Here is a 23,665-nt window from a genome sequence, read left to right as displayed (position 1 = left end):
GTACGAGTAAAAGCAAACCCAGACTCCATAGCTGAGAAAAAGCTTGTAAAAATTTGTTAAGAAAGAAAGAAACTTGAGCAGGAGGGGATCAAAAAGTGCTGGAAAGTGCCTTCCCCAGCCTGTCTGTGTCCAGGAGGCTGTGCTCACCTCCCTGTGGTGGCACTGGGGACATCCAGCTGGTTAAGTCGTCTTCACTACTTGGCAATAACAAAGGAAAATTATTCTTAAATAAAACCAAGGATAGAGGCTTGGTTCCAACCACAGGCACTCAGAGCCAGAGTAGTAAAACACACAGAAATCTGTATGAAGGGAAAATTGAAAAAATGGAGAAAGATCAGGACATGCAGCTTGCAGCCCTTCCAAGGCCTCTGCAGGTTCCCACCAGAAACTCCTTGTGCCACCAGCATACACAGGCAGAGCAGAGCTGCCAGGGAAGGAAGAGTGGTGATAACCAACAGCAGAGTTTTTAAAACACCCTGTAGGCAGGTGTTTTACAAGAAGGGAGCCTCTTTCTTTTACAGATGATGCTCTTCAAGTAACCTCTTAAGGGGTGAAGATGTGCCAAGGCAAGGACCCCCCCTTTGTGCCTGTGTCCTGCATAAGGGACAGTTCTGGTATCCTGTCAGAGAGGATCACCCCAGAGGATCCACCAGTGCCTCTGATGGACCAGGAGGTGCTAAATCAACCCTGCACTTGTCTGTGATGCTCCCCTCTGGCTGTGAAACACGGTGGGGACCAGGATGGTCCCTGTCTGAGGCCACACACTGATGGGAAGCAGGAGAGCTGCCTCATCATGATGAATTTATGTGAATGAGAGGTCAGGAACACGAGGAAATGAGTCCTCCCCCAGCTTGCGGGGGCTGCTCCTTGTTTATGTGTTTTACATCTGCATCAGAGGAACATGGTCCTGAAACCTGATACCAGGGAAGCACCGAGGGACCCTCTTCCTCTGAAAGAAAAGAGCCTTTTTAATCAGTCTGCCTCTGCAGTTGACTTCTTAACTAACCCATGGCTTTGCTGGGAAAAGGACTTGAAATGTAGCAGTTTGCCTCAGAATATCCAGTGGTAGTTTTCATGCCACGTGACTGTTGCTGGATTTTCCTCCCCTGAAATTTTGTGCAGTTTTGGCCTTTTTTTGCCCATAGTGACACACCTGGGTTTAACAGGTTTGGTGGTCAGTATATTTTTAAAAAGACTTTAGAAATTCAGAAATAGTAAGAATGCAAATGGAGAGGCAGCTGGGCAAAGTAATTCAGTTTATACCTTTGAAAGTTTCTGGGTAGGATACGGTCATCCCTGGTTCATGAGAGAGGAGAAGGCAAATTGATCTGGTGTGCTTTGCCTGAGGGATCTGGGTGCTTGTGGAGACCTGGCCAGCTGTGCCCCTCCCTTTGGTGGTCTCAGTCCTTTGTGAAGGTTCCTGCATGGTGCCTCCTCCCACCAGCCCAGGTTGCTCCAAGCCCCATCCAACCTGGACTTGGACACTGCCAGGGATGGGGCAGCCACAGCTTCCTCGGGCAGAAGTGGACATCATACTTCCCCACAATGCTCAGTGAGAGTGAAAACTTGTTTGTCTCACGTGGGCTGACACAGGGCTGGGCCAGGGAAGCTGCTAGGAATGCACATGGAAATGACTAACGTGAGAACATCATCCCTGCACTTCATTTGGCTCCCAGAGGACTGAGTTTCTTCAGATCCATTTCTGGGTTTACAAAAATGCATAAATCTTTCCAAACTGCAACAGTGAAGCACGGTGGAGTAACAGCATGACCCAGCTGTTGTTTGCTATGAAAACAGTGGGTTTTTTGCCAGAATGCCTTGCCTAATCATTCTTGTGAGTATTCTAATAACATGGGATCAGATCTTCAAGATAGTTCAGGATTCTGGAGGTTATTAGAAGACACACAAGTCTGAGTCTGCATTTGGAGCTGGAAAGGAGCAAGTGGCTGTGAGGGAAGCTGTGTGCCCCTGGGAGGGCTGCCCTGGCTCTGCCTGGCACTGGGTGCTGTGGAAATACAACCTGGGGAGCCAGGAGGAGCTTTGCTGCCCTGTGCCCTTCAGGGTAGCCAAGGAGAGGGTTTTGTTTGTCCTCTGCTCTGGGATAGGCAGGGCCTTTTTTCAAGCATTTTTTCATAGCAGTAGCAGGTAACTGGAGACACCAGGGGTGGATCTGTTGTGTGCCTGGCTGCCTGCAGCTCTTTTAACTGCTGCATGTGACACAGCAACAGGGCATCTGGGACATCCATGGTCATAAATTACAGGGGAGCAGATTGAACTGGATGTCAGGAACAAGTTCTGTGCCATGAGGGCAGTGGAACCATGGCCCAGGTTGCCCAGGGAGGGGGTTGAGGCCTCATCCCTGGAGATGTTCAAGGTGAGGCTTGAGGAGGCTCTGAGCAACCTGATCTGGGTGAGGTGTCCCTGATACTGCAGGGCTTGGACTGGGTGACCTGGAGAGGTCCCTTCCAACCCAAATATCCTATGAGTCTGTGATTCTATGTGTGGATAGGAGGGGAATCACCTCAGAGCTCCTCAGGAGCAAGGCAAGAAGCAGCCCCAAAGAAGCCAGTTGGCAGAAGAAGCCTGGACACATTACATAGTCACAGCTTTAGTCAAATGTTTTTGAAATTGAAATTGTAAAGAAATTATTTTGTCCAAAAGGGAAAGATTTTTGGACAGTTTAAAAAAAAAATGGTGAAGGTAACAATTTCACTTTACTGGGAACTTGAGAACTTAGGATGTTGACAGCTGAAAGTAGTTGAAAACACAACATAAGTAGTTCTTTAAAATCCCACCTCTGTCACCTTGGTTGTAATGCAGAATGCTTTTAGTGCTTGATGCTTTTTTGTCTTTTTTGATTTATTTTTCACTTAGTTCTTGGACTTTGTAACTGCATCCAGCTAGAAATGAATGTCTCTTGCTGCTTCCACTTTTGGCTGGAGATTTTCATTTGGCTTTTTCTGAGTGTCTGTGATTTGATAAAGCCTCTTTGCTGGTTGTTGTTTTTTTTCACGTGCTCAAGGCAGGAAGGAAGGCTGTTAGCATTTTGTCTTTTCTGCAAGATCAGTTCTTTGGGAAGAAGTCCTGGAGTAAACCAGAGCTCCCTGTTTCCTATGTGTACAAACTGGTATCTGTACCCCAGCTTGCTCAGGAGCAGAACATGCCCACTGCCTCCACCAGCAATACCTGAGCACAGGAGCTGGGGAACTGCCCAGGAGGGTTAGGAAGCTCTGAAAAATCCCCCCTGCCTTACACAGAACAGTTTTTAGGTGAAGTGAGACTGCATGCTGCTCTTCCAGGTCTTCTGACATCGTGGACCGAATGTATCTCAAGTGGAACTTAAAAACCCCATTGCGGAATATTTCCGGATGTGTTATGTCCAAGCTTCTGGGTCCTTTGCTCCTGTGTACTTTTGGGAGGGAAATGTCACTGACTTGATTTTCTCCAGATGGTAAAAAAAATCCTTAAAGTCGCTCAGTTTGCCCACGTGACCCCTTCCATGTGGGAGCAGGGTTGTTGCTGAGCTGCTCCAGATTCCAGGTGGTGTGCATGTGGATTTTCCTAATGCTGGTGTGTTCTCCTGTGTTGTTTTCTCTTGATCTGTTACCTGGTTTAGGCTTTAGTATTCACCAAAGTTTGGTTTGCCCTATTCCTGGAAAATTCAACTGGTACTTCTAGACTGAGAGTACTCTGAAGTGTATCTACCTGTTGCTTTAACACCAAAAGCTGTTTTGAAAATGCCTGAGAAATATCTGACAATGAGAAGGCAACTCATTATGTTCTGTGATTTATGGACAACATAAAATTCATATCATCACAGGTTACATAACTACTGCATCATGGATTTGTTGGTTGGTTTTCAGCAAAACCCCTGCATTTCTTTTCATAGATCTGTGGTAGAAATTATTACCTTTTTTTTTTTTTTTTTTTTTTTGAATGCTCCATCTCAACCAACACTCAGCAGCTCTCCAGGAACCCAGAATTCATTCTGTAAATAGTTTGCCCTTAACAGTCCTTGAAAGTGCAGTGCCTTAGAGCTGGGCTCTGCTCAGGTTCTTCCACAGGCAACTAAATAGTTTTTTATTGCAAATCTGTCGCAAGGGAAGTTGGAAACAGTTGCATTTGAAGCTGTGCTTTGGTATTTTGATGGTATTTCTCAGTTTGCTTTCACAGGGCTGATTCTCAGTTTATTTCAAGTCCTTTTTCTTAATCAGTTTGTCGAGTTTTCCCTGCCAAGAATAAGTAACAATATATTTTCATTACTTCCAACACTTCAAAGGTTCCAAGTTTCTGATGCCCGGAACATTTACTACTAGGAGGAAGAAAGAAGCCCTCCTTTAGTTACCAGTTACTCTTTAATAGGGAAGACAGGGTGAGATAAATCAATTAAAAGAATCTGATCTGGGAGTGACCAGCAGTTGAGCTCATGTAATGCCCTGCAGCCTTTTGGTGGCTGAGCTGAGGAGACACTTCATGGGACAGAGGCTGAGGAAGTTCTGAGCTCTGCAGATCTGCTTCCTTAGCTTTTTGGTCAAACACACTTTTTATTTTTTGCTGGCGAGACAGACTCATCATTCATATTTATTTTCTTACATCTGAAGTTTGTCAAGCTGCTTGGAAAAATATGACAATGAAAGACATCTGGGCATCCCATCCACTTTCTATTTGGGAACATCTGCATCGTTACTAGGAGCTTGTTACTAGCAGGGAGCAGATGCTCTCTCTTTCCATCTCCAGGGTAATTTACTGTTGCTGGTAGTGACAGAAATCTGACAGGCACTAAAATCCAAATACCTGGTTCTTGACTGGACTTCTTAATACCCATACTTAGGATGCCTTAATGTTTATTCCTGCATCACAAATAAACCTGTGGCATTTGTGGGTGGAAGTGATGGAGAAAAGCCAGCAGTGCTTCCTTCAGGTGGTCTGTATCCCTAGGATGTAAGAAGCTGAGCACTTGTATTGAGGCTTTGCCATCATGTTGATGGACAGCTTCTAGGTCTGAAGACTGAGATTTTACTTCTTCAGCATAAATCCCAGGAACCTTTGGAACCTCAGGTTTCCTGTGTCAGCATTTACCAGATGTACAGTAGCATCCTGCCCTCCTCACTGCTGCTGTCATCACCTTAGCAGCAGCTTAGGAGCAGGCAGGATGGAGAAGCTGGTATGTGTGTGAGCTCTGGGACTTGGGGGATCCTGGCTGCTTGCTCCTGTCCAGGTGACAAGAGAGACAGCAGGAGAAGGCAGATTTTGCTGACTGACTTTTCTAGAGGAAAAAATGGAACCTCCCTGCTTGGTGATGGAGAGTTCTGATCTCCTGGACAACACTGGTGGGCTTGGTACATTATCCTTGTGCTACCTCAGGAGGAGGAGATTTGCCTTCCTTCAGGGACATGGTTTAGTGGTGAAATTGGCAGCACTGGGTTAATGGCTGGACTTGATCTTAAAGTTTTTTCCAACTGGAAGAAGTCAATGATTATGCTCCATTCCTTTATCGTTATAAGGTAAGCAGAAATTTCCTGACCTGTTGTACACTGTTGCAAGGGTAAAAGACAGGATCCTGGCTCTAATTCCAGGGAATCTGAGGCAGCAGCTGGCTTCCCAAGGCAGGGAAGGCCAGGTTGCAGGAACCCTCACTGGGTAGCAAGTTCCCTCAGGAAGATGAAGACTTCTGTCATTTCCCCCTTAGCAAGTTTTCCCTGTCCCTCTTTTTTCTTTCCTAACAAAAGGAAACTCTATTTTCCATTTTTCCTTGGGATGACAGACTGGGCCAACAGGAGCCTCTGTGAAACTGTGTAGTTCCTCAGGACCCAATAAGCTGCACTCAGCACCTTCTTGGAGGTTTATTTGGGATGGTTGTATTTCCAGCTTGAGTGGGACAGCACAAGTTATTACCCCAACCAGAGGTGGGTGAGCTGGTAGCCCAGCTTGGGAAGAGACTGCTCTCAGCAGCAGGGCTTAAAACCAAGTCTAAACCTCCCAGTGCTTTTTGTTAAACCCAAGGCCTCACTTGTGCTCCTGGTGCAGCCCCTTCCTCTTTTTCTGTGCTGTCAGAGGAGAATGGCTTTACACATATTTTTGCCATTATCTTGGACAATATTGTGGTACATGTACTGTTTGGAAATAGCTTGGGTTTGGAGAAGTTTGTTGGTCTTGGAATGCTGACTTACAGTGCATTCATGGAAAAAAAAAAAAAGCAGGAGTTCAACATCATTCAGTGATAGTTTATAGTTGGAGCTTTTCCTTTGTATTTCTGCCAGTGGAATTTTGAAAAATGGCTGAAATTGCATGTGGCAAGAAAGGAGGGAGGCTTATTATCTGTGACTAACACTTTGGTGCAGTTTTTAAACTGGTATTATTTGCTGTCCTGCCACTTCCAGGCTCCTGCTGTATTGGTTGCTTCTCCCTTTAAAAAGCTTTTCTTGCAGCTTTGGCTGGAACTCTCACATTCCTCCCTGCCATCCTCCTGGGGGGATCCTGCCCTGCAGCCACACTGTCCCCTCTGCACCCAGGGCAGGGGGCACTTGGCCTTAGTGCTGGCTGGGCACTGGACCTCAGCTGAAGGCTGCATTGGTGGGTGGATGTACTGAAATGCTGCAAGTTCTCCCAAAAACCAGGAGCAGAGGTTCAGCTCACTGTCTGCCCTGCTCACTCAAGGAATGTGCTTTTCAGGGTCAAGTACTCCCAATTTTTCAAGTAGCTTTTAAGTCAGAAAAGAAAAATTTGTTTCCTGTCCCTTAGAATTCACTTTCAGATCTAGCAGTGCTCTTCTTCTGGGTATCAGCCACCCCTATGGCCTGAGAGCCCTTTGCTTGTGTTGATGCTGACGTGCAGCAGTCTGGAAAGGCAGAGGGTTTGCCTTTGTCACTAGTATTTAGAACTTAATTAAGGATAAAAACTGGGTTAGCCATCTCAGAAAAATTCCCAGAGGCTAGCATACCTCTGCTCAAATGAAAATCTGAAAACAAATTTGACCATAAAACACTGTTTAATCTGGAGCTCTAGTTTCTGGAAGACAGAGCTGATCCTCAGGAGCTGTAACTTGGTATTATTTGGACACCTTAAACCATTCTCATTCAGCATGGGATTGGTACCAGCTGTCTGATAAAATGAAACCTGCTGTCTACCAGGTCCAGAGACACTTTAAAACAGTTCTTGCCATATTCTGGCTGCTGTTCTCCCCCTTCATCCTTGCCCACCCCACAGCCATGTGTGCCCCAGGCCTGCTTTCCTTCTAGCTTTTAAATCTGCCTTTGGAGGAGAGCTGTCTCTTTTTGTCATATTTATAGCCAGACCTATTGTGTAGTCCATGGAAAATTCTTCCTAAATCTTCTCCCATCTCAAGTTATTCTTTTTTTCTTATTATTATTATTATTTTATTTTTTTCACCACCTCTGCTAGCTTTCCAGCAGCCTGGAGGGCTCGTTAAAGCACACTGTACAGGAAATGGAGCCAGGAGCAAGAATGGGACCCTGCTTGCCAAGCAGGGAAAGTTGGCAACTCTCCTCTGACAGGGAAATTCCTTGGCTTGGAGGAGCAGCTTCGTAGAGAGAGAATGCTACTGAGGAGGCATGTGGGGCACAAAGTGCTCCTTGAAAGGCCCTTCCACAAACAAATGGCATTTTGGATATTCACACAGCACAGTGAGGTTCTGGCAGTAACATTCAAATATTGTGTTCAAATTCAGATATTGTGAGAGTTGGAAATTTGGTTTTATCTGAACAGGCTTGAGATCAAATGGGGAGTGTCAGGAGAAGGAAGGTCAGGTCTGGGCATAGAGAAGTTAACAGCACCCATGGTCCTGTCCTACAGGAGGTGTTCCCAGCATCTTCCCTCTGGTGTCTGAGAGCACAGAGCAGGAATGTGAAAAACCTCTCCTTCCTTAGTGCCCACTTTTTCAGGCAAACACAAATGGCACTATCTGTCAGGCCAGAAGAGATGGAGATCTGAATGGGAGAATTTATGGCTCTTTTGGATGGGCTTGGGCTGAGGGGAAGGGAATGATGAAAATATCCTGAGTGGAAACACTGTGAGTTATATCCATAACACATCTGTGTGAGGTGCAGTCGAGGTTGGCTCACAGATAGGAATTTGGTGAGATGGAAAGAAACAAAAGTGCTGCTTTGTTTAACAGTCTATAGGAAGAAAGGAAAGTGTCAAAGGGGGTGAATACCTGATGAAATTATTTCTGTTGCAGTTCCTTTTATCCCTCCCATTTATAAAAGTCTCTCTTACAGAAAAGATGTGATGAGGAGACAGCAGAGGATTTCACTGACTTGCTAGGATTGCACAAAATCTACAGTGGTGTGCAGGTGGGACACTGAACATCATTGTGTAATGAAGAATCAGAATTTGTCAACCTAGAACCTTCCAGCTATCTGGAATATGTTTATAATACCCCACTTCCAGTATTGAATTTTTTTTTTCAAAAGAAAACAAAAACATTCTGTTTTCATTATTTCAGCCAGTTCTTGTGTAGAAGTTAGGTAAAAAATGGAGTATTTAATCATGGGGTTAATTGAGGTGGTGTTGATGGCCAAATGAAACAGTCCTTGAAACTTCAGTTTTGTGCACATGATTAACTAAGTATAATCCAAATTCCTGTCTAAACATGGTGTGTCTATATGTCTGTACAGTACATCAGATGGTGCTCTTTGAGAAAAATAACCTCATGTATGTGTAGTGTCCTTCTTGAAGGGCAGTAAGGATGGGCAGTGTTTGAGCTGTTGATGGTTTGGGTGTTGCAATGTCTCTCTCAGGAGCTCAGATAATCCATGCACGTGTCCCTGACCCAAACACAGCACTGAGCTCACCTGGCTTCTGGTCAGATCCATCATCTTACCCAGGTGCCCAGCTCAGTGTTTGCTGGGGATGCTCAGCTAGAAACTGCCAGACTAAACATCTGAGGACCTTTACTTCAGGGCTGGGCAAACCTGGCCAGGATCATGCTCAGCTGCCACCTGCTGGGTGCAGGCACAGAGTCAGCCTCGTGGGGTGCTTGGTGTGCAAGGACCCTGCCCTGGACTGGGCTGCTCTCCCTGCAGGTGCATGGACTCATCAGGAGGCCAGTCTCCCAAACACAGCTGTTGTGCTTTGTAATGTCAGAAGGTTGGAATCCACTTAGTGACAACTGAACAATTAAGGACAATTATGCTTTCAGCTACATTAAGGAGTAGCTGGGTAGTAAGACATTGGAAGGAACTGACCCATTGTCAAGCACCCATGTAATTTGTGACTCACGGTGTCATTGGAAGGGTGTTTGAAGTTCTCTTTGTTTTGGTAATATTTTTTTTCCCAGTTTAACACACTCAGTTATTCCTTTTATGTGCCTGGATTCTGTGAATTCCATTCTCCTGTCTCCTTTGCACATTTATCTCGCATGAGCCTCCTGACAGCTGAGTCTGCCCCTTGTGTTTGCAGCCATGGCTTCTGTCCCCACTGGTGGCCATGGGAGGAGAGCCATGAAGCTGGAAAAGGAGAGCCACCTCTGGAAAAATGCTCTCTGGGTTGGGGTTGCCATTGGTAAGGTCAAGCTTAAGAGGTGAAGTTCAGTGGTGAGGCAGGAAGCACTCCCCCTTGGCCAGGACCTTCCCAGCAAAGTTACCACATCCCAAACTCTGGCACAGAATTGTTTAAGGAATTAATTGAAAAGTGTGAAAGAAGCAACAAAGATTGGACAAGACAGGTGCATAGTGAAAGCCTTTAATGCACTTTCCATGTTGGCATTTTATAGCCTCTGTCTAGGGGATGTGGTATCTTCCTTTTGTCTGGTCTGTCTTTTTATTGAGTGAACGAGTCAGGAGAATCAGCAGGGTTTATCTGTACCAGGGACTCTCCAACACTTTAACTTGGTCAGAGAGAAGAGCTCCTTGGTTGAGCACTTCACTATCTCTTGCTCTTAAAATGACCTTTTTCTTACTGGAGATGGCTTGAGAACAGGGTTGGAAATGTTTGTCTGTGTAGGCTGAGGGAACACTGATCTATGGTCAAGTTCCATCTTAAAATTTAACCTGAAGAAGGTTTTAGCCAAGCCATGGGGCTTGCTTGTGCTGCCCTTGTCTGTGTGAGCATTCTTTACAAGAACTTCTTGGTCAGTGCTTAGGTCAAGTGTTTTCTCCCTCCAGCCCTACCAGCTCAGCTGAATGATTTTCTCTTGCTTATTATCCCTTAGAAATGAAGCTGAATTATTTTCATTGAATTAACTAACACAAAAAATAAGTCTGAATCTCTGGGTAATGCAAGTGAAAAATGATTGGTCAAACATAGTAATTTTTCCTAACCTAAACTGGGATATGACTACTCCTGCAGCTGCTGGATAGCAGTGTCAGGCTCTCTGTGCATATACCACATCATTTTCCTCGTGCACATCTCTTAAATAGTGTTTTGTTCACCAGTTTCTTCTGTTAAACAGTTTCCTCTGAAACAAAATCTGGTGATTAATAAGACACAAATGTTCATTTATTGTGACCAACACCTTACATACATAACCTCATCTACCAAAGCTCACTCTCTACAGACACATCAACCTTCCAGGGTGAAGGGAAGACATGGGTCATGTCTGTGCCACCAGCTTGGTCACAGCTGATACCTGGACATAGGAGAAAACCAACAAACCCAGCCCAGTGTCTCTTGTAACATCAGAAGAGAGACTGAAGGTGTTGAAAAATAATTTTGCCTTTTACACCAGTCAAGAAGCTCGTGCAGTTTAGAAGGGAAGCAGGCTGTTCCTCCTGGTACAGCTCTTCTGTGGGCAGGTGGGAAGGTATGAGAGCTAGAAAGGAATTATTTTAGTCCTGATAAATTCAGAAATATTCTGCTATTTCTTTATGTGCAAAGCTTCTAGCTTTGGTGTTTGGGCAGAGCCTCATCTCTTCCTTCCCCCACTTCTCCTCCTAGACTGCAGATGTTGTATCAGCTCAGGCCAGGTGTCCTCCAGCTGTATGGTCCAGATTTCAGAGCTCCAGCTGTACAGCCAGCAGCACATCAGAGGGAGCAGAGTGGATGGAACTCTGAGAGCTGGTCCTAAAATTACAGAATCATTTGGGTTGGAAAAGACCTTGAAGACCATCAAGTCCAAGCATTAATTGGCCATTGATGGTGGTTTGTGGTGGTGGGCTGCTCAGACCTTTGCAGGTTCTAGAGAGCTCAGAGCAGAGCCAGACAGTGAGAAGTGTGTCTGTGGCTGTTGCCTTTTAAAGCAAAGAAATTCAAGGTACCTTTTTGGGTTGTCCAGTGTGTTGCCATCAAAATGTTCTCATACTTGAGCAGTTTTGAAGCAGCAGGTTACCGTGCCCCACCTCTTCACATCTGACATTTTTTCCTTGGATTTTTATGATGTGTTTTCCCTGTTGGTAATTACATTAATGGAAAAGCTTTGCTGCATCAGCTGGGGCTTTTCACAGCTCTCCACTCCAGTTGGAGAGCAGTTCTGGCTCAGGCTGTGTCAGTAACACACAGCCCTGCAGCATGAAGCTCTTTAGGGAAGGAGCCATTCCTTCTGCTCCTCCAGAGGCAAGAGAGGACACAGGCTGTCCTGAAAGACAGCAAAGACTTTCCTGAGCTTTCCCCTGACACGGATCCAGATACACAGATTTTATGGTGTTCATTTTTAGGGGAACCATCCAACTGCATGTTGGTGGTGTGTGCAGGTCCTTCTTTGGTAGCCCAAGCTCCACACCTTTCATCCACAAGAGCTCAGGAGTCATTTCTCTGCCATGCTGCTCTTCTTTTAGCAGAGCAGACCCTTCCTGGTCCCAGTAATCCCTGGCAAAGGGAGCTGTGCTCTGCCCTGCTGCCGGGGTTTAAGGCAGATAAAGCAGAGACTGGAGAGTAATTGGTGGTGACAGGAGGCATGGAAACAAATGCCTTTTGCAGTATTTAAACTTCTGTTTATAAACACACCTCTTCAGCTGTGGGAAGCCAGCAACCAAGGTAGCAGTGAGGTGTCCAGCAAAAGAGAAGATGGAAGAGACAGTGGGGAGAGAAAAGGATGTATAGGGGGAAAATGGTGAAGCCAGCCTATTCCTGTAAGAGTTTTGTGAAGCTTTTATGATTAGGGAACTACTACTTGACTGCGTTTTTCTTTTCCTTCTCTCCATGACACCTGCAGTTTATGTGCTTATAAATATAGTTTCTTGCTTTTGTTAGCTGGTACCAAAATTCTCTCTCATTGCTGGCTTCTGTCACCCCAGAGCTGTAGAGCTTCCTCTGCCAGAGCAGACCAGGACACCAGTGGGAGGGCTCAGGTAGCAGTGAAAAGTTCCAGCAAGAAAGTTCAACGTTTCAGAGCTGAGCTAAAACAGTGTAAATGTCGTTTTGACTAGCATCAACCAATAAATAGCCAGCTGTCTCTGCTGGGAGAAGACTGCAGTCCATCCAGAGAGGCCTTTGGTGTCCTTCTGATCTGTCCAGACCATCGGGGGGAGTTGTCAGCTGCCTCTCCAGACAGTGACTGGGAACGTCCTTGGCAACAGCATGCCTGACAGCAGACAGCAGAGCTAAAGGCTGAGAAATGCTCCTTTAAGTGGGGCTGAGGAGCTCTCTTCACTCATTCTGTGCTTTCAGGCAGCTGACAGAAGCTGGCTCAGATGTCTAGGAGTAAGGAATCCAAACCAAGGCTGAAATTACTTGGAGACCTGATTGTAAAACCTCAGTTAATGAGCTCTGGGGGGCTACATCTCCACTAAAGCAACTTCCTTGAGCACTAAACATTTCTAATACTGGTCTGCTACTGAAAATACCTGTTTAAAGAATTTAGGCCCTGTAACTCTTTTCAACCCCTTAGGGACCTCAGGGAAGCTGCCCAAAAATGCAGACAACTCAAGCCATCCAGCATTTATTCTTCTTCCAGCAAGTTCCAAGGTAGTGAATAGATTATGAATGCAATTCCTGTTTTCCAGCCAGGGTGGACTTTAAAGGTGCCCCCTTCCTGAATTGCTGTGTCCACTTCTAATGCATTATCCAAATTAGGAGTCCAGGGACTCTTTTAAGTGTGCTCCTTTATGAAATCAAAACGATTTCCAGGTTGATTTAATGATACATGAAGGCATGAGTAGTTTTAGGGTTGTTAACGCAGAGCTCTTTGATGTCCCTGGGAGAGTGTCTGGCTTTGGAAGTCATGCACTCTGGGCTCTTGCTAACTGGAAACTTTGAAAGTAAAGGGCTGTAAAAACTGTGAGAGCCCTCACATCCCCAAACACGGGGTGAATGTCCAGGTATGTGTTTCACCAGGCTGGGACCAGGCTGGAAATTGTTGCTGACTGACTTTTTCTCATCTACAAACTGAATACCAGAGCCTCTGGAGATGTTTTTTTCCATACTTTCAGGCATTGATACATCTGATGATTTTGCAAAATGTGACTTTTTCCCTTGTTATTTTTCAGCTTTTATTGCAGTTGTGTTTACAGGGCTCACTGCAGGGCTATTTTAGCATTCTGTGTGAAGGCCCAGTTCTGGTCTGGGACTGGTTTGGGCTGTATGGGTGGTACCTGAAGCCATGCTCTTTGTCTGCAGTTATGATGTGAGCTGCCATGCTGATACTCTGAGGTTTAGATGAAGAACTGAATGTTGTGTGAAGTTAAAAAGGAAATGGGGTTGCTCACTTACGTGTATCTAACATGACACACAAGCTGCTTCTCTGTAATTGGATGTAACCACCCTAAGATACCAGCTGGACCTGCTCAAGTCTTCTTCATGTATACAGATAAATTATGGCCTTTACCTGATAAAATGTTATCCTGGTATTAAAGTGGAAAAAACTTAGTATTGACCAGGGGTATAAATGCAGCTCACTCCTCTATGCTGGAAAAAAGAAATAAATTAAACGTATCACTTGTGGATTTATTGGCAGGATCCCAGTTTGCAGTGAAAAGTCTGAGGCTGTGCAAAGCTCCTTTCTCCGTGTCCCCTCTTGCTCATCTCCACTGTCAGCTCTTGCTCTGGAGTCATTAGGGCTGAAGACACCATCTCCCAGCTCTGAGCTCAGGTACCAGCAGCCTGCCCCTGCCCCACCTGCACAGCCCATCTGGCCAAGGCTGTGCTGCAGAGCAAAGGCAGTGTGTTTGTGTATATTCACTACCTCATGCTCTGATGAGGGAAACACCAGTTCCTCTCCTGGGAGTAATTTCTGTGGGATTTCTTGATGGATAAGTCTCTTCCTTAGCCAGAGCTTCCTTTTCTGAAGGCAGGGGTTTGTTGCTGAGCTGTTGCACAGGGGAGTTATTGTTCTGGAAGGCCCTGCCATCACTTGGGGGAGATGGCAGAGCCCTGTTCCAGAAGCAGCCTGGTCTGTAGCTCTGTGTCTCCGTGCCCCAGCACCCCCATGGTGCTTCTCTGCCAGGCATTGTCATGGGCAGGCAGAGGAAAACACCTCCAAACCCACAAACATTTATTGTTCATCTGATGAACAGCTGATGGGAAGGCAGGAGTTATTTGTAGCAGAGCAGCCACCTGTCCATGGGCAATGCCTTGCTACAGCTCTGACCAAGCTAAAAATAATGTCAAGAGCAGATGAGCCAGGGCAAGGCCGGACAAGTCCCCAGGACTCTGCTAAGCCAGCAGTGAGCCCTGAGCTGGTATTAGTGGTGGGAGGCACAGTGCTCATGTGCTCCTGCACAGAGCGTGGGCTGCTGCTTCTCTGTGCTGCCAGAGGGGGTGTGGAGATGCACCCCTGCATCTGATCCCCTCAGCTGAGCTGAGCTGCATCAGTCCACAGAGGAGCTGCTGATGATTTAGTGGCTATGGTGGTGTAGGACTGATGGTTGGACTCAATGATCTTGAAGGTCCTCTCCAACCATGATGATTCTAAGCCAGCAGTCCTCGAGCAGAGGGGCAGCATGTTCAGAACAAGCTCAGTTTGGTCGTGAGATTTATTCCTCATCTTTGTGACAGTCACTCCCTAAACCCAGGGGGCAGGAGGTAACTTTGTTTCACACCTCACCCCAGCAGATGCCCTTTCTGGGAGTCCATCTGAGCACTGGACCGGTGCCTTGTGGGTATCTTAGTGGGATTTTTTTGTAGAGCAGACTTGTAGGAACAAAACTAGCTGGTTTTACTTAAAGCTACAAAATGTGTCAGAGGGGTTTTCCAGCATGCATGCCAACCAAACCCAGTCGTATCACATCAGGACTAGGGAAGGAAGGTCTGCAGAGGAATGATCTCACAGGCATCCTCTGGAGTAGATCTGGCACGGGCTGTGGGTCTCATTCTGTTCTAAAAACAACTCCTGCCTTTGAAAGTTGGCATGGTGAGAGGTGTGCCTCCTGCTTGCTTTACATTAACCAGATGCACTCTGCTCTGGGGCCTTAGATTTATTCCATGACTTGGATATTCAGCTGTTTGCAGTGGGGCTGGGCCTGCCAGCACCCCCCACCCAGCTGTGCTTCCAAGCTGCTGCTCTTCTTGCCTGGGTTGGGTGTCTTAGGGCCTGACAGCAACATTGCCACCTCCCCCACCATCTCCCACTTCCTTCCAAGACCTAGAGCAGGCAAGCACAGAGACAGCTCTGAAAGGATTTTCACCAGGAATGGCCTGGATGCAGAAGCCTGGCAGTGGGAACAAGGCAGGTGTAAGCTTGAGCCAGCAAGCTCCTGTTCTCCAGCAGTGAGAGCTCTGGAACTGGCTGAGGCTCCTCTTTTTGCTTTCTGTATTACCAGTTTCTGGGCATGGGATGGAAAAAGAACAGTTAATAGTTGGCCCAAATTCAGACATATTTAATTACAGTTTCCTTAATCACATGTATGTCCTGGCTTAGTTTTGTGCCTGTTTGCTGCCAGGTGAGGACAACCTACAGTTCTAGAAAAACCCTGGTGACAGGTAGGGAGTTGATGACAAGAAAATTATGGGGTAAAATCCTAGCCATTTCCATTGGAAAAGTTTATCCTGAGTTGGCTCTAAACATCCTGAGACACGTACAGAGTTCTGCCTTTGGGGGCTCTGTGTGGCTCCCTTGGGGTGCTGCTGGCATCACTCTGGTGTGCAAAGGAGTGCTAAGAACTGTTCCTGCTGGTGATGAGAAAAGGGAAGAGCCCTTCTTATGTCAGCAAAGCTGGCTCTACAGAGCCAGCAAGGAGTAGAGTGCAGGAAAGCTCCCACCCTCCCAGAGTTCTTCTGCAGCTGGAATTGCTGAGGTACCAGAGAAGCAAATGTTTTACGGAAGCAGTCAGCACTTCAAAATATTTTCTTTTCTGTCTTAAATCTAACAACAAAGTAAGATAATGTTTGTGTTTGCAGCCCCCTTGAGTTCACCCATTTACTGAGTAATCCTGCAACCTGGAGATTCAGACCTCCCCTTAATCCCTCTTTGTTTGTAATTCTACCAGTCACTGTCACTCTCAGGCTCCCACTGGAGGGAAGATAAACAGTGCTAATGCTCTAAGCTGCAATCTGCTTAATCATCTCAGGAGGGTGAAAGATACTCAGACTGCATATGAAGTCACAAGAATTTTTTTCTCTCTCTTTTCTTAATTCCCTGGGGGTGGTTAAGCTACAGGAAAAGTAGAGTTGAGCACAAACCTCATGACCATGAGTTTTTTATGCCACAAAGACTACTGTGGTACTGTTAATCATTCTGGTGCTTCAGGAGTAAAAGACAATTTCATGCAATTGTTCTAGAAAAGATAAGGGGGAATGCTTAACTTCCTAGGATTTTTCTTTGGTTTCTTTTGAAGGCCCTAAATAACCCTAAGCACATCTTAGAACCTAATGAGAACACCACCCTGTCAGGATGTTTTCCACTCAGCAGCTGGGGTGGTTTCTTTTGCAAGCACCAATCCCTCACAGTTAGACAGTGCCAGCAGTGCTACAACAATTTTGCATACACTCAGTTCCTGGGGAAGTAAATTAGAATAGCACTAAAGCTGTGCCTGCAATCAGTGTTTGACCAAGATGGTTCTTTTCTGCCCTGGCTTTTCAAAAGGCACATTTCAAAATAAGCCCTAGTAGGCAAAAAATGAGGGGCTTGTGTGGATTTGTTGCAGTGGGTAGATTGGCCTTTGTTCTCATGAGGCAGCCTGCTAGGATTCTCACATTTTGGGAAAGGTTCCACAGCACCCAACAGGTACCCACTGTGTTCCTGCTGCAGGTCCTGCCAAAACACCTGGCCAGCTGCTTCTTGTGCCACATCTACAGGCCAGTTCTGTAGAAGGCATCAGCACCTTAAATTGATCTGTAAAGGCAGTTAGTAAAGAACAAATGGCACAGTCAGCAAAGCGAGTTGGGGAACTGCTAAACTCTTCTGAATCTGTGACTGAAACTCTTAAATCTGTTCCACACGTTCCTTTAAATGGTAGGGCAGTTTTTGTAGAGCAGGCTGATGAGGACCTTTGACAATGTGATCTGCAGTGGGCAGAGATAAATCTGGATAGAATCTCAGTTTTTGGCTTTAGCAGGCTTGAAACTGCAGAATATTTTTTTCAGAACAGCTTTTTTTGTATCTTTATTATGCCTGGCCCTGAAAGCCATGGATCACAAGGCCTGTCCAGATGACCTGCTGAATACCAAAACCAGCCAGATGCAGCAGTTATCTCTGTGCAGTTCATTCCAGAGTCTTTTCTGTGGAGAGTCCTCTGTTACAAATGAAAATATCCTCAAGAGCAGAATTCCTTGGAGGTACCTCCACTGTTTATTTCACTGAGATGCATTGGTGTTTAAATCCCATGCTTTGCAGATGAGAAAAGCTACCTTCCAGGGCTTTCACCAGTATCTTCAGAGTCTGATGGAGCCACTGGTATCAAAGGGAGCCATCCTTTTCTCTGCACCTTTCTTGCATCTGGTTGTGAGGGGAGCCTGCAGCTCATTTTTTGTGTCCAGTAATTTCTCCTGTCACTGAGCTAAAGGCAGATGCCCAGCAGTTCAACAAAATGAAATAGACTGAGCTCCATAGGAGCTGGGAAGACCTGAGCATGAGGAGTGGGAAAAAGGGCAGAGAAAAGCTCTGTGTCTGTGCCCTGATAGCAGGGGGTTGAGACCTGAAGGAAAGTATAACTAGGAGGGAAAGTCATCATGGAAACCCCTGCTCATCCAGTGGCTAACAAGTAGAAAAATGTGCAAGGCTACTTAGTGCAACTTTAGAAGTGACATTGGGAGTTGGCCTAGTTTCCTTTCTTTGAAAAGAGCATAATGGAATTTTTTAGCTTCTACAGAATCCAGCTGTCCCAGGGGACATTTGATGCATTACCACACTTGCTTAGAAGGGCTATACATTGATCTCAGTTTGTTCCAAGCTGATTTTTCGTCATTTTCCTTTTGAATTAGCAGTGTAGTGGAGCCTCCCTAGACACAGTTGCCAGCTGTATTTTCAGGAAAAAGCTAAATTAGGCACTTGAACTGAAATTTGTCTGTGGGTCGTAACCTTCTTGCCAAAAAGAAACTCTAGCAGAGGGCAGCCTGGGTAACATCATCCTGCTCAGGGAGCCTGGACACGTGGCCCACAGACCTGCTGTGCAGCCCCAGCTCTCCCTGCTGCTGAGGTTTGTGCACTAATAATGGATTTGAGCAGCCTGGCTGCTTCCTCAGACAGCTGTTTGGGGGCAGGAAAGTGCCTGCAGAAAAGATGCAAGGAAAGGCCAAAAATCTGGGTTCATCTCATCCCACTGAATCCATCCAGGAGCAGCTGTGGGATGGAGACAGCACGAGGAGAGGAAGGCAGATCTCTTCTCTGTGGGGCTGGTGTCCTGGAGAGTAAAAAGGACCTTGGCCATGGCAGGTTTGTAGTTAGACTGTGTTCATCTCCACCTTGTTCCTACGGCCAGAAGTCCTCTGTGTCCTCTTCTTGTGTCCAAACCAAGGATGCAACAGCTAGGCATACCCCAGGTAGTATCCCTGGATACAGGAATGCTGCTGATACCATTGGCATCAGATCACAATGTTCAGCCCATGTATTGTGCAAGATAAATAATGCTGTAAGAATCTTGTATGTGAGAACAGTATAGGAGGAAATGCTGTAGGTGTACAGAGGTTTGACTGAGGGCAGCATTCAAGAAGTTGGGCTTGGGCAGATCACAGCTTTATTTAATAGGAAGGTAAGAACTATAGTTTCATTCTTTTACAGATACATGCTGTAACCCAGAAATTATTTTTTTCCCATACAGGAAAGCATTTAGGAGAGGTATAGTTGTGCCCAATTTTTGGTGTAGGCATTTCTGTTGAAAGTTCAGTCTTTCTGAAAATGGACTCAGAAGGGAGGCAGGCATTACTGGGCTGCAGAGGGCTTATGGCTTTCAAATACACCTGGCTGGGCTCCCTGAGGGGCTCTGCAGATAAATTTGTGCTTGTCAGCAACCTCCCATGGGCCTGCAGCAGTGTGCTTCCAGGTCTCCAGAGATGGCACCAGGAGAGGTCACCAGCCGTGGGCTTCCACAAAATGTGATGGCAGAGCTTGTGGGGGAGGTTTCCTGCTGGTGCCTCTCTGTTCCATTTCCACTGCTTCATTTCCTACACTCACAAAACTCCTCCAGCCTTTTCTTGTCAGAGGAACCCCAGCTGGACTGGAGGAGGAGGTCAGTCCTTGCTCTCCTCCTTGCTAGGCAGTGCATGGCATGCAGGCTCTGATGATGCTGGGAGAAGCAGTGCACACCTGCAGGAGTGCAGCCAGGGCTGTCTGGTTTGTCTTCCTAGCCAGGGGTTTGCATAACCATTTCACCTGGGGAAAGAGCAGGGACTAATCTTTCCCTGACAGTAAGAGCATGATGTAAAGGATGCAGGTGACTAGCAAAATTAAAAAAGGAAGAGATAACCAACTGGCTAATTCCAGGGGGAGATTAGGAAGGATTAGGCTGTCTGGCACAAATCTGCAAACAAACAGATGATGAGTTTCCTCTGTGCACATCAGAGAGCAGTGCCAGTTCAGCACAGCCATCACTGCTGGTAGGGCTTGGGGAGTACCTTGTGCAGAGCTTTTGTCTTCAACTGGTTCCTTGGGGCTTCTGGGGGAAGAAGTATACAAGCTGCATTTCAGGAGCTGGGAAGCTCAATGCGTACAAGTTTCCAATACTACTTTTTCTTTATTTTTTTTTCCAAATCTTGGCCAAAATGGTCATTACATTTCTTCCTAGAGTGAGGTTATTTTTTCTCACTTTGTCAGGGTTGCACACTTGAAAAATATTCTGCGGGTGCACGCATGGAAACATCGCTGTGGTGAGAATGCCCTCTGTGCAGAAATAGAGGAGCCCTTTCTGCCTCCTCTGCCTGCTCACATGCAGACAAAAACGAGCTTCTCCTCTTGGTTAGAACCACTGAAGCACTGCTGAAGAAGGGAGGTGCTGGCCAAGCCAGCAGTGCTGCAGGGCACAGGGGTTGGTTCTCAGGCTGTCCCTGCTGGGGGCACTGCTGGGAGGTGCTGCTCAGCAGTGCTGCCACCTGGGACCTTTTTATCCTCGAAGCTGCTCTCCGAATTTCCCACTCGTGTGCTGTCACAGGACTCACTTCTCAGGAGCCAGAGGACTTGTGGTCAGATTGTAAAGCTGCTTGCAAATGTGGTCTCACACCCACAGCAGAGGGCTGAGCTTCTGGAAACAGCTGGGGACAACCTTGCTGTTTGATGTGGGGCCTGGGGAGAGTTATTTATGTGTTGCTGCTGTGAACCATTGCAGATCAGGGGAGGGAGAGGCTTCCCAGCTAGCTGAGCCAGGAGCTGAGTCCACTAAGATAATTACAGTGTGGCCATCCAGCATGTTCTGCTACATGCTGGTCCTGCTGCCCTTCCAGGAGGAAAACTATCATCCAGTTTACTGGGAGTCTTCCCTGAAAACGTGTGAAGGGCCAGGTTGTGGCCTTGGCTTTCATCAGCTCCAGTGGAGAAGTAGAAGAAGGGCTTGGAAGTTGTGCCATCATGTGGAGAAATGCCCTGTGGTGATGCAAGTCAACACTAGTGGAAGGCAGGAGCAGCTTCTCCTTCCTGCCTGTTGGGCACTGGTTGCTTTTGTTGGTTCACAGGGCAGGGAGGTCCCTGTGGATTTAAGGGCTCTATCATCTCTCTCCTAAATGGAAGGGAAAGGGAAGGGGGATGCCCTCAGAACAGCCCAGTTCCTCGTGAGGACTGTGATACACAGCTGGTAGTTTACACCATAAGATGTCCCCAAGAGACCTCCTTACTATGTTGGTGCTTAGAGCCTGTTGGGGAGCTGGCTCAGTTTTAGGAAAGGCCAAGTAGCCCATAGGTGTGACTTCTGTCCTGAGAGTAAGGGATAGCTTTTGGGTCATTGCAGATACAAACTGTTGAGTGCAACCCCTTTAAATGCAGCTCAGAATGGTCCATCTGAGCACTGCCCATGTCTTCCAGGCACCCTCCAGGTACTCTGTGATACTCATAGGAGAGGACAGTCCAACCATCTAGATGCTTCTTAAAGAATTACAAACCTGGTCAGTCAGAAATTCCAGCTTAGCTGTTCCAGTGTTGGGGCATGAGGGGGAAACACACACTGCTGCTGAGATCTTTTCAACATGGATTGAGTGCTGAAGGCACAAGTGAAGCCTGGCACAGCATCCCCAGGGAATGCTGAGGCAGGCCAGGACACCTGCCTGGTGTGCTGCACAAAAAGGAGGGGAAATCCTGGGCTAGGAAGGGAAGTATTTGGCCTAAGTCTCCTTACTTGTGAATTTTATACGTGGCCTAAGAACTGTGTGATTGATTATGGAACCGTGTGGTTGGATGGATTTTTTTTGTTGGATATCTTGTGATTCCCCCCACCCCTTCACCACTGCAGCCGTCCCTTTGGAGCTGCTGATTTATTCTATCCAAAGCAGCGAGGACTCTGCAGCAGGATGTTTCTGACATTGGTGTGGAGTGGGTGGTGATGTCTGACTGCTTCTTGTAGGGTCTCTTCTCGATGTCCTGGGAGGGCTGAGCTCCCTGCACAGCCACCTGGAGCAGCAGCTGAACCAGACGCTGAGGCGGCGCCGGCACGCGGGGGATGCTGATTACAACATTGAGGTGCTGCTGGGGGTGGATGACTCTGTGGTTCGGTTCCATGGCAAAGAGCACGTGCAGAACTACCTTCTCACCCTCATGAACATAGTGAGTACCACCCCCAGTGCCTGACCTTTTGCAGGACTGTCCAGGAGACCCTGCTTGGTACCAACATGGTCATCTCAGCTGCTGTTGGGTAGGGTTCTCTCTTCTCAAGATTTTTCCTTGAATTGATTTTTTTTTTTTTCAGTAGTTTTCTTGGGCACATTCTAGGGTAGTTCCAAGAATTTGGAAATAGTTGAAAAACAGCAGGGAAAAAAACCCCATCAACTTGATACATTTCCAATAATCCCTAGCTTCTCCCATAACACAATTCTGGAGGAAAACCTGGCCAAAGAGTGGACATGCAGAACCAAGGAGTGATCTCTTAGAAAGCAAGCAAGCCTGGTTATAGCTGTCTCTTAAATCATGGGGTAATAGCTGCAGTTATATAGAAGCTATAAAGGAAGAGAGGCTCAGAACTGCTTTATTATAGTGTGCCCTGTGGCACTGGTAAATAATTTTTTGTCTGCATACACATTTCTGGCTGTTGTGCCTGAGATGGGGTGGTGACAGGAGAGTTGCTCTCTAGCAGGCAGGGGATGGATGCTGTAGAATCTTGGTTTGATGAAAAGGGGCTGGTGAATGATGACTGTGTGGTTTGATTTGGAGCTCAAGACATTTATTCATCTTTCCTCCCCTCCTTTGGCTGTGGTGTGTTAGGGAGCTGGATGTGAAGATCTTTGAGGAGAAACAAGCTCCTGAGCCTGGTTCTGCTTGGTGGATCACCTCTGAGATAGGAAGGAATGGGCAGCAAGGCTTTCAAGGCCACAAATGTACAGCTAGGACTCTTAGCAGAAGCTTCTTTTTCAGTCTTGAGGGAACCAGAAGGTCCATGAGCAAGTCTTTGTTTGGTCCTAGAAGATGATGAGCTCCTGGGGCTGCAGCTGTCACAGCCCAGTCCCCTCCTGCTGTCACAGACACCCTCCAGCACAGCTGAATCTGCCTGACAGACACCAGCCTGACTTCTGCTTCAGGGTTAGCTTTGAATTGAGTGATGCAAAGTAAAAGTCCTGAGCCTCACAATCTAAACTTACACGTTTTACTCTTCCAAAAAACTGGGAGGCTCTAGATGAGAAAGAAATCGTGATGGATGTTAAGAGCATTCAGGGGGATTTTTGTCCATGCAGAGAAGTGAAGGGCATCTTGGCCACCCCTAATGCAGCCCCTGGGAGATGGCTCCTGGGCAGCTTCAGAAGAGCAAATGTGTGCAGGCATCGTAAGCAACAACGTTTTGCTCAAGTGCATAAATAATAAAGCAGCATTATTAAATGATGTTCATTCAGCCCTGTGCCAAGCCTGGTTCTCCCAGGCCCTGTGCCATGCTGGCACAGCTCTCCTGCTCTGGGTGCCAGAGCTGTCTCGCGTGGCTGGGCCCGTGGGACCTCCGGGTCTGGAGGTCCAGTTTCAGCTAAAGAATGCCAGAGATGTTTCCCTGTTCTTACCAGCTGTTAAGGGAGAGTGCTGGAAGTCAGAAGCCCAAATGGACTCACCTAGCCCAAAGCAATAAATTCTAGCATGGTCCCTAGCTTTTAGGTGAAGTTTTAACATTACCTCAGAGCATGAAGTGCCAAGTGCCAGCCCACCCTCCAGGAGGGCTGAGAGCTAAAATCACTCTCTGGAGAGAATGTTGTTCCCCTGGAGTTGTTTTGAGCAGCTCAG

General features: G+C 46.7%; 1 protein-coding gene across 4 annotated transcripts in view; it reads left to right on the top strand.

Annotated features, from left to right (window-relative positions):
• Positions 1-23,665, top strand: part of ADAMTS3 (ADAM metallopeptidase with thrombospondin type 1 motif 3) — a 149,493-nt gene that overhangs the window by 100,343 nt on the left and 25,485 nt on the right. For all 4 annotated transcript variants that reach the window (XM_071744174.1, XM_071744173.1, XM_071744172.1 and 1 more), the window contains one exon: positions 21,813-22,012. In XM_071744174.1, coding sequence (XP_071600275.1) covers positions 21,813-22,012 — 200 coding nt within the window. The remainder of the gene's footprint in view (positions 1-21,812; positions 22,013-23,665) is intronic.

This window comes from Heliangelus exortis, chromosome 4 (assembly GCF_036169615.1).
Source record: "Heliangelus exortis chromosome 4, bHelExo1.hap1, whole genome shotgun sequence".
Taxonomy (NCBI): Eukaryota; Metazoa; Chordata; class Aves; order Apodiformes; family Trochilidae; genus Heliangelus; species Heliangelus exortis.
Note: the sequence above shows the minus strand (reverse complement) of the source record. Positions and strands in the feature narration are given on the sequence as shown.